General features: G+C 37.2%; 1 protein-coding gene across 31 annotated transcripts; it reads left to right on the forward strand.

Moving 5' to 3' along the window:
* The first annotated feature begins 341 nt into the window (after window positions 1-341).
* On the forward strand, window positions 342-9813 carry LOC112715573 (uncharacterized). Of its 31 annotated transcripts, XM_072204845.1 has the most exons (14): window positions 356-671; window positions 870-904; window positions 1089-1193; window positions 2781-2885; window positions 3018-3120; window positions 3262-5687; window positions 5768-6549; window positions 6728-7446; window positions 7586-7824; window positions 7911-8114; window positions 8204-8296; window positions 8389-8493; window positions 8608-9009; window positions 9590-9813. In XM_072204845.1, the coding sequence occupies exons 8-14, from the start codon at window positions 6729-6731 to the stop codon at window positions 9602-9604; spliced, it is 1776 nt and encodes a 591-aa protein (XP_072060946.1). In that variant the 5' UTR covers window positions 356-671; window positions 870-904; window positions 1089-1193; window positions 2781-2885; window positions 3018-3120; window positions 3262-5687; window positions 5768-6549; window position 6728; the 3' UTR covers window positions 9605-9813. The 31 variants fall into 31 exon arrangements, with proteins under 31 accessions (XP_072060937.1, XP_072060934.1, XP_072060946.1 ...); XM_072204836.1 differs by lacking the exons at window positions 3262-5687; window positions 5768-6549 and adding an exon at window positions 1842-1953 and having other exon boundaries at window positions 342-671; XM_072204833.1 differs by lacking the exons at window positions 3262-5687; window positions 5768-6549 and adding an exon at window positions 1842-1953 and having other exon boundaries at window positions 351-671; window positions 9587-9813.
* The last annotated feature ends 925 nt before the right edge of the window (window positions 9814-10738 follow it).

Raw genomic sequence — 10738 nt, forward strand, 5'->3', positions numbered from 1 at the left:
CTAAAACGGTCTATGGTCACGGTTTTGGGGATGACCTAAAGGGGTCTATGGTCACGGTTTTTTACAGTGACCAAAAAGGGGCTATGGTCACGGTTTTTCAAAAAAGGGTGACCAAAAAGGGTCTATGGTCACGGTTTTGGGGGGTGACCTAAAGGGGTCTATGGTCACGGTTTTGGGGGTGGCCTAAAAGGGTCTATGGTCACGGTTTTGAGGGGTGGCCTAAAAGGGTCTATGGTCACGGTTTTTTGAAAAAGGGTGACCATAGAGTACCCTGTCCAAAACGGCGTCGTTTTCCCCTCCCCCCTTTTCGAAAATCAATTTTTTTGTAATTTTTTTTAATTCCTTTCCCCAGAACGACGTCGCCCCCCCCCCCCAAATCCCCAATCCCGCTCCCAAAATTCTCCTTTCCCTCTTGTAAGTTCCACTCTCGGCTCTCTCTCCCTCTCAGCTCTGAACCCTCACTATCCGACGTAACCCCCTTCCTTTCACTCTTCATCCTCTCTCCCTCTCCACCGTAATCGCAGCCGCAGTCTGTGATCTGTCACTCTCTCAACCCCCACTCTCCCAAACCCTCACTCATCTGTGCCTCTCACTCTCTCAACCTCTCACTCTGTCAACCCCTCACTGTCGCATCCCTCACCTCTATTGCGTTCAGATACCTACAAAAAAAGGTTAAGCTCTTTTCATGGGTTTTCAATTGTTTCAGTATTTTTTTATATTGATAATACCTGTGTGGTTTTCTTTTGTTCAAATTCATGTGTGGTTTCACGATTTCTTTTGTTTTTTAAGGTTCATTGTTTTTTGCACGATTTCACGATTTCATGCGTGGTTTCATGCGTGGTTTCTTTTGTCCTTTTCTGTTTTTCCAGGAGCCCTCAATGCTGAACCCAGTTACTCATTCCAAGTGAGTTTCTTTTCTTGCTTTTCTTTTCTTTTCAATTTAAGTAGCTTAGTTTTTGCAATTAGGTAAGTTTTTTCAATTGTTTGTGCTCTTATTTTTGACACTGTGAGTTTTGGGCTGTGCTCTTTTTTCAATTTAATACCTGTGCTCTTTTTCAATTAGGTAACACAATTATAATTTTTTGTAGATTTCCGGTTTTCTTTAAAGATTATGGCTGCTGCTGTAACTGCGAGAACTGTTCGTGTTGTCATTGTTGTTTTTGATGGACCCAGTAGCTTTATTGCTTAACTAGGTTGGTGTTAATTTATGTAGTTGTGTGTTGTTAACTTGTTATAGTCTCTTGGTGTTAACTTGTTAACTTGTTAACTGCTGCTGCTGCATAAACAGTAAGAATCTCACTTCTTCAGGTTTTTATAGTCTCTTGATGTTTTGAACTCTATAATATGTTTGGAAATTGAGTAGTATCATGCTTTTCAGATTTGTCTGGTGCTGTGTGTTCTTTAGCTTTTACGTTGAATTCTTGCATCTTGAATCTTGTTCTTCTTGATGTTTTGAACTCTATAATATGTTTGGAAATTGAGTAGTATCATGCTTTTCAGATTTGTCTGGTGCTGTGTGTTCTTTAGCTTTTACGCTGAATTCTTGCATCTTGAATCTTGTTCTTCCAACTGTGCTGTGTGTGAATTGCATGACCCTTCACATGGTTTCTTCACAATGCTGGAATTTGTTATGCTCCTAAGAAACTTTGTTGGAATTTGGAAAATTGGACCTGGTTCAATGAAATGTTCTGTTTTTGCTTATTACTATATTTTTAGTTTTTTACCTTAGTTACGCAAATGACATTATTTTCATAATATTTCTCAATTTCCCCTTTGAATCATTTAATTGATAAGTACAGAAAAATCAATTAAAGTTGTTTAAATATTATTCCGCATTTCAGGAATACTCGTTGTGAATGTTGAAACGTGTAGTTGTGTTGTGGCTTATCTCAAGTGATAGCTTCTTTAACTCCGTTGCTAACACTGGCATCCGGCAGTAAAACACCCTTACAAGTATTATGAGTAGAAAATAGCATTGTCTAATATTCTGCTGTAACAGAAATTGGTACAGGTTTTGTGAAGCATATTAAAATCGAATCACTTGTTTTCTAAGCCCTCTGCAATGCATTTGCTTTCTATTGGTTCAAGTTGCATGATTGTTATTGAGAAGCATTTACAGTTTATAAATATCTAATTATTATTTTCTACTGAAAAATATGAAGTAAAATTGCTGATAACATTTTTAATATAGGATAACATTTTCAAGTGGCATCCACGTCGCTTGTTCCCTCTTTACCCATCAGGCCCCAGCTTTGGATCTTTATAGCACAAAAAAGCATGTTCAACCCTTTCCTCTCTCCCTCTCCCTCACATATTTTTTCATCACTAGAAATTAATTTCGTATAAATATTAAAATCATTACTAAAATAATAAATAAGACGATAAATATCTGTTATTGACATAATCAAGGCAAATTTTATAATATTTATGAATTAGTATTTAATTTTTGTCTAATTTATGTTTTATAATAAGTTTTAATTTCTTTTAAATTATGTATATTCGTATTTTAAAAAGTAAATATTAATTTTTTTTTATTTTTTTAGTAAGTTAAAGATTATCTTTTAAACACCATGATAATTAATTATTATAATAAAATAAATGTTCCAATTAATAAATTGATTCCAGAATTAAAAAAAGAAAACCGTTAATCATAAAGAGAGACTTATAGCCTGACTTCCTGATTTGAATCATATGACAAGCATATATAGGACAAAATTCATATTTAAATTCTTATTCATTACTTCCTCTTCAAATATCACTAGCTCTTAAATTTCTTTCAGGAAAATAGTTCTACACTTTGTAATAAGGGTGGAGATGGATTTCAAGTGGAGAAGAGAAAGGTGAAGACCAAGTTGACAGCAAGCGTTAAATTTTTAGCTGCACTGGTAATGGAGCTTGATAAAGCAGTTTTGACTTTGTTTTGTTTATTTTAGGTGATGCATTTAACCTTGATGGATCACAAAGTTGTTGAATGCTCTTTAACTTCTCTTGAATTTTTTGTTTTGTTTTATATACAGAATAATTTTTTTTGGACTGGTAAAAGACAAAGGGAGTTGACTAGTTGCTGTGACACTGTGTATAACAACTTCATATGGCATCTCAAAATGAAGGAACTAAGCAGTAAGTTTGTATCACACTTGTCATATAAAATAATTTGCTCTTCCATTTATTTAGGTAGTAAGGGTGTATATGCTAGCTAGATTGTCACTATAATTGACCTACTAGATCATGTTTAGTAAGATCAGATATTTACGTTGTTAGGTTTAATCATACTCTATCAAAAGATTGGATGGATTCACCAAGATTTGAGAACAAGTATATAGATGGTGTTAATAATTTTTTAGAGTTTGCCTTCTCAATGGGAAAACCGGTTGGAAGAGAAATCCAGTGTCCGTGTGCAAAGTGTGGAAACACTTATTGGCGTGAACGAGATGCCGTATATGAGCATCTTATTTGCTACGGGTTTGTCGAAGGTTATAAAAGATGGATCAATCACGGGGAACCAATAATCTCAACAGTTATGGGAAGTGACATGGATGATCGAGGCGGCTTTGATGACATTGATGGGTTGCTGCGTCATGCATTCGGAGATATGGCAAATCCTGAAGAGGGAAACAGCGGGCTGAATGAAGATGCTAAGCGATTTTATAAGTTGGTAGATGAAGCAGGTTTAGAATTATATCCGAATTGTACTACTGGGTTTTCGAGACTATCGTTTATCATTCGTCTCTACCACTTGAAGTGTCTACATGGCTGGAGTAACACATCTTTTACCTCTCTCTTAGAGTTATTAAAAGAAGCTATACCTGATTTGAATATTCCCACTTCGTTTAATAAAGCTAAGAATATGGTTAAAGACTTGGGTCTCGACTATGAAAAGATTGATGCATGTCCTAATGACTGCATGCTGTATCGGAATGAGTACATAAATGACTCAGTTTGTTGTATCTGTGGAGAGTCTCGATATAATCCAACTCCTACTACGGATGGCAACGAAGATGACTTTGCGCTTCCAAATAAAGTTCATAAGGTTGCTGCGAAGACCCTAAGATACTTTCCTTTAATACCAAGGCTTAAAAGGCTTTTTATGTGCCCAAACACAGCAGAGGCGTTGAGGTGGCATGACGAGCAGCGTCTGAAAGACGGTTGCATAAGGCACCCTGCTGATGGTCAAGCATGGAAGAACTTCGACAGTCGGTACCCAAACTTTTCAAAAGAACTTCGCAACTTGAGGCTTGGGTTGGCAAGTGACGGTTTTAATCCTTTTCGAACTATGAATGTGTCACATAGCACATGGCCAGTTGTCTTAATGGTGTACAACTTTCCCCCGTGGATGTCCATGAAGCCAGAATATTGCATGCTCTCTTTACTGATACCTGGACCTTGTTCACCCGGAAATAATATTGACATCTTTTTGCAACCATTAATCGAAGAGCTGAAGGAGCTATGGGTGTCAGGGATAGATACGTATGACTCTTTTAAAAAAGAAACTTTTCGAATGAATGCTGCTCTTCTTTGGACAATCAATGATTTTCCAGCGTATGCCATGTTGTCCGGTTGGAGTACCAAAGGGAAGTTGGCTTGCCCATGTTGTAACCATGATACTTCTTTTTGTTATTTGAAACATAGCCAAAAGACAGTTTACATGGACCATAGGAGATTTTTGCCAGCTGATCATGCATGGAGGTCTAACAAGAGATCTTTTAATGGAAAAAATGAATTCAGGGGTCCACCACGAATGTTAACCGGTGAAGAGGTTCTGGATATGCTAAAGTCAGTAGATAATGGAATAGTATAGTTGGTACCTTATTGGATATTCCTGGAAAGACGAAGGACCATGCAAAGGCTCGTTATGATCTTAAGGAGATGGGCATTCGAAAGGATCTTCACCCAACAAATACGAAGGATGGCAAAAGAACTAAACTTGCCAGAGCATGCTTCTCAATGACCAAAGGGGAGAAATCCATTTTTTGTGGTGTTTTGAAGAAAACAAAATTGCCTGATGGAAGTGCTTCAAACATTTCTCGTTGTGTACAACAAGAAGAGAGAAAGCTTTACGGTTATAAGACTCATGATGCTCACTTCATGTTGCATTACCTGTTGCAAATACCAATCAAGAGCATTCTTCCAGATCATGTTGCTGTTTCTCTAGTTCGCTTGTGTTCCTTTTTTCGTCGGCTATGTCAAAAGGAAATATCTTTAGAAGAGATTAATGGTCTGGAGTCAGAGATTGTGGAGACTTTGTGCCAGTTAGAGAGGATTTTTCCCCCAACCTTTTTTGATATAATAGTTCATTTGCCTATTCATTTAGCTAATGAAGTAAGGTTAGGTGGTCCCGTCCAGTTTCGCTGGATGTATCCGATTGAGAGATACATGTGCACACTCAAAGGGTATGTTCGCAATAGAAGTCGTCCGGAAGGATCAATTGCAGAGGGTTATTTGGCTGAAGAGTGTTTAACTTTTTGTTCAAGATATTTGCATGAGGGAGTGAAAACAAGATTCAACAGAGTATCTCGGAATAATGATGAAGGCACTTCAACCCAAGATCCTGATTCCAATTTGTTCACAAACAAGGGAAGTCCATTGGGTGGAAAAAAAGGGCAACTTATTATTCTGGACGAGAAGTCACTCCTTCAAGCTAATGCATATGTATTGAACAACTGCGTTAACGTGGAGCCTTACATGAGGTAAAATTTCACGTCTCATTTCTTCTATCCCTTAGACTAATTTTGGCATAGTATTACATAATATTACACATCCCTTGTAGAGAACATGGTGAGCAACAAAAGCAAGCCAAGCGGAAGCGAAAGTGGAACGTTGTTAAAGATCAAAATGAAGACTTTATAGAATGGTTTACCGGACGTGCCATGAAGGATGATGTTCCCGGTTGGATACGACAGTTGTCTAAGGGTCCAAATAAAGTTGCAAAATCTTTTTCTGCTTATGTCGTCAATGGGTACAGATTTCATACTAAGCGGCGAGAAGTGATGCGAAAAACACAAAACAGTGGTGTCACTGTGGTGGCTGAAACTACAAGCTTTGCTAGTGTTAAGGACAAAAAACCAATCAAGGCCAATATAAGATATTATGGTAGAATCATTGATATTGTTGAGTTAGACTATTATAGCCAATTTAAAGTTGTGTTATTTAAATGTGAGTGGTTTATGGCTGAGGAAGATAATTATGGTTTGACATACGTTCATTTCAACAAAAGATGTTACCAAGATGAACCATTTGTGTTGGCAAGCCAAGCACACCAGTGCTTTTATGTGAAAGATCCATATATTCCCCAAAAGCATTATGTGATGAAAACGGTTCCAAGAGACTTGTTTAACATGGGTGTCCAATTACAATTTGACCCTAACATAGGAGAGCTACATGAATCTGCGAATAGTCCGATACCCTTAAGTGAAATTGGTGAGGTAGACTTGGTTAGACAGGGTGTGCGACCTACTATTGTTGATGTGACACCGAACAATATCAAACCTAAAGACAAAGAAACAGAGTCTGATGAGTTCGACAGTGATGCTGAAATGTAGTGACTATAAGGTGTTGGAAAATGTTTATGCTTTGTTTGTTGAAATATGTTGATATTTAATTTTCCTTCCCTTTTGCATTCATGTATATTGATGCTTTATTTTGACCTCTCATCTATATCTCTTTGATCTTTTTTTTTTGCAGTTGAATCAACTTGATGCTTAATTGAACCTCTCTTTTTTGGATGTAGGATGAACAGTGAAGGAAATCCCAAAAGAAAAAGGCTCAGGACCCTTTCACAAATAGAGTCACAAAGAAGTCCCTTGAAGATGAGGAGTCCAGTAAAAAATTCAGGAAAAATTCAATTCACAAGTGCTTATGCATTGCTGAAACAATTTCAAATCAAAAGGGAACATGTTCTAGCTGTATGTGGGGATAGTAGCAAACATGAGACAAGGAAAAAGGGCAAGATGTCAACAAAGAAGGTGACAAGAGTTGGCGATGAAGGTCAAAGCAAAATGCCAACCAAGAAGATAACAAACAACAAGGACAAGGTGATCAATGAAGATGAGGGTCAAATCAAGATGCCAACGAAGAAATCCATAGAAGAAAATCATGTAGTCAATATGAAAGCCAATGAACATGAGGCCCTAGGTGGGAAGAAGCTGACTAGGAAGAAGGTGCCAATGAAGAATTCAAAGGCAGAAGATGGTAAAGCCAATATGAATTCCAATGACGGTGATGGTCAAAGCAAGAAGCCGACCGATAAGAAGATGCTAATGAAGAAATCAAATGAAGAAGATGGCAACGAAGAAGAACAACACAAGATTGAGTCTCTTATCCCAGCTATGACTCTAGATGAATTCTTCAAAAAATATGGGATATCATTGGACGAAAACGATGAAGAATATGAATATGATAATGATGATCACAATCCAAGTGTTGGGGATAGTAGTGACAGTCAACACGGTAATGCTTTTGTCCCTAGTTTCAATAGTAAATAGTGATAGACAGCAACATAATTTTTTTATTTAGTCTACTCTTTTATTCATTAGTTCATTAGATTAGTATTCTTGTTAATATTCTCTAGTAGTGATATTCGAAATAGGTACTAAAAGGAAAAAAGCTCGTGGTCCCACCCAACTCAAGCATATTCATGCCATGGAGACTCCAATAGAGTTAACATGGTACAATGGCAGACCCATAGGCCCAACAAAGACACAAGTTCAACTATTTAGTCGGTTCTTGGGCACACTTGCAAGAAACTCTAATTTGGTCACCTTATTATATACTAATTGGCAAGCTGTGTCAAGTGAGACTAAAACTTCAATGTTGGATTATGCAAAGGTGAGTAGATCATTCTCCTTTTTAAATTGTTCACAAATAGGCTTAGCATGTATGGTAAAATAACATAATTCGTTGTTTCTTCGTAGTCCAAATATAACATCCCTAGTGATGCTGAGCCTTGGGTGATAGATACCATCGGAGAAGCATGGAAGCAATTTAAGAAACGCATAAAAAAATGTCACTATACACCATACAGCTCATTCAGAGAGATGATGAAAAATCGTCCAATGACTATACCTGAACTGCATTTTCGAAAATTAGTTCAATTTTGGAGGCTTGATATCAGCAAAGTAAGTTATTTTCACAACTTTCTTGGTTGTAATGATGGTATCATATATTTAACTAACTCTATGTATTTTTACATTGCAATAAAATGTAGGTTATTTCTGACATAAATCGTGAAAACAGATCCAAGCAAAAATGGAATCATCGAATGGGTCCAGTTAGTTTTGAGTTAGTACGGGCTGAATTGGTATTTTTTGGTGCTGTGCATTTAAGTATTTTTGCATCTTTCATGTTATGAAAAGTGTCTAAGTTAGTAACATGTTAGTGGTTTCTCTGTAGCGTGCAAAGAAAGAGGACAACGAAGATCCATCACAAGCTGAGATGTTTGTTGTAACTCGTACAAACAAAAAAGGAGAGACTGATTCAGGAACACAAGAGACGATTGTGAGTTGTCTAGTTTCTTAGAAAAGTACACCAAACCAGAAATGTGTTAGTTATTTTTTTATTTTGAAGCATTTGGGTGCATGAACTTATTTTGGTCCTACTTGTGTGTAATAGGATCATATTCAAAATTTGAAACAAGCAGGATACAGTGATGATGATGCAGTTCAAACAGTTTTTGGAAAGGAAAGACATGGTAGAGTTCGTTTCTATGGTCGATCAGTCACAAAATCCTCTCTTAAAAAGGATAAGCAGATCCGACAAATGCAACAACAACATACTGAAGTGGTTTCAACTATGGAGAAAAATCAAACTAACTTAACTTCCAAGTTGGATGGTTTAACAAACTTGATTAAAACGTTGTTGCAACAAGTCAATCCTGGTATGAGTGCAGAACAAGTGCAAGTAATGATAGAAGCCGCCCAACAATCTCCACCTGATGCGAGTAGTGCACCAAATGATGCGCGGCGAAGCATTCCTCCTTCACTTGGATCGAACCATGTATCAAAGGATTTCGAAGTAAGTGCTGTTCAAAATAAGTAGTTAAATTAATAGTATGGTTTTGGTACTTACTGTGCTGATTGGCTAAACCATTATATTTTTGGTTCTAAACTTTAGTTGTTTTACTTTTTATATCTTGTGCTCATCTTTATTAATTTAGTTCCTCTTTATTGATCCCTCACCACTCACAAGAAAAAATTCTTAAGATGGGCTAAGTGCATGCAATATTTAACCGTTGAATGATGCGCTACAGTAAAGCAAATAAGCATTTTTTGTTTAACAAGTTGAAGGCTAACAAGTTTGGTACCGCATATAATTTAGAATTTTTTTCAACAATTATTATTTAGGTTTGTCGCTTGTGTTATAGGTAGGTTTATATCAATTGGACTTTGTTGTTTACATAAAGAGGGACATGTATGTATAAGTTTTGGCTAAGATTTTCTTGTTATGTGGCTCATCAAAACCCTAGCAAATACTCCTTGCTGTTTAGTAGTTGAAATTTTTAAGTTAACTGACTTATTAAAGTTTGCTACATATGTATTGCATTATCATAAGCAATTTTTCTCTGTTTTAACATGTTTATTTCTTTTGCTAGCAGGAAGACATGATGTGAAGAAAATATGTTCTATACAAATATCACATGGGATGGGTCTCACACTTTAGTTATCTAAATGTAATTTTTCTTATGTGTTTCGTACTTTTTGAAAAGAGACTTTACTCGGTATAACATGTAATTGGATACATTATACTCTATTTTGATTTATGTTATTTAGACTAAAAACTAAACATATCTAGTTTATAATGAAAGTTTTATGATTTACATTTCTTGTTCTTAGATTTATTTTGTGATTATCATTAATTTGAGATGTGATTATGCTTTAAAAAAAAATTAAAAAGCTCATAAAACAAAACAGGCTATGGTCACCGTTTTAAAATAGGGTGACCATAGATAACCTATAGTCACGGCCAAAACCGTGACCATAGGCTCTATGGTCACGGTTTTGAAGACGGGTGGCCATACAGGCTATGGTCACGGTTTTCAGTAAGGGAGACCATAGAGGCTATGGTCACGGCCAAAACCGTGACCATAGATAAGGCTATGGTCACGGTTTTGCGTAAGGGTGACCATAGAGGCTATGCTCACGGCCAAAACCGTGACCATAGATAAGGCTATGGTCACGGTTTTGAGGAAGGGTGACCATAGAGGCTATGCTCACGGCCAAAACCGTGACCATAGATAAGGCTATGGTCACGGTTTTAACAAAGGGTGACCATAGAGGCTATGGTCATGGCCAAAACCGTGACCATAGATATGGCTATGGTCACGGTTTTGAGTAAGGGTGACCATAGAGGCTATGGTCACGGCCAAAACCGTGACCATAGATATGGCTATGGTCACGGTTTTGCGTAGGGGTGACCATAGGCTCTATGGTCACGGCCAAAACCGTGACCATACATAAGGCTATGGTCACGGTTTTGAGGAAGGGTGACCATAGAGGCTATGGTCACGGCCAAAACCGTGACCATAGATAAGGCTATGGTCACGGTTTTAAGAAAGGGTGACCATAGAGGCTATGGTCACGGCCAAAACCGTGACCATAGATATGGCTATGGTCACGGTTTTTATGCGTGACCATAGATTTCCCTATGGTCACGGTTAAAAACCGTGGCCTAAAGTGTCGGAATTTGAAAATTATAACTGTGACCATAGAAACCGTGACCATAGGTAAAAAAACCGTGACCATAG

This window comes from Arachis hypogaea, chromosome 10 (genome assembly GCF_003086295.3).
Source record: "Arachis hypogaea cultivar Tifrunner chromosome 10, arahy.Tifrunner.gnm2.J5K5, whole genome shotgun sequence".
In the NCBI taxonomy this organism is placed as follows: Eukaryota; Viridiplantae; Streptophyta; class Magnoliopsida; order Fabales; family Fabaceae; genus Arachis; species Arachis hypogaea.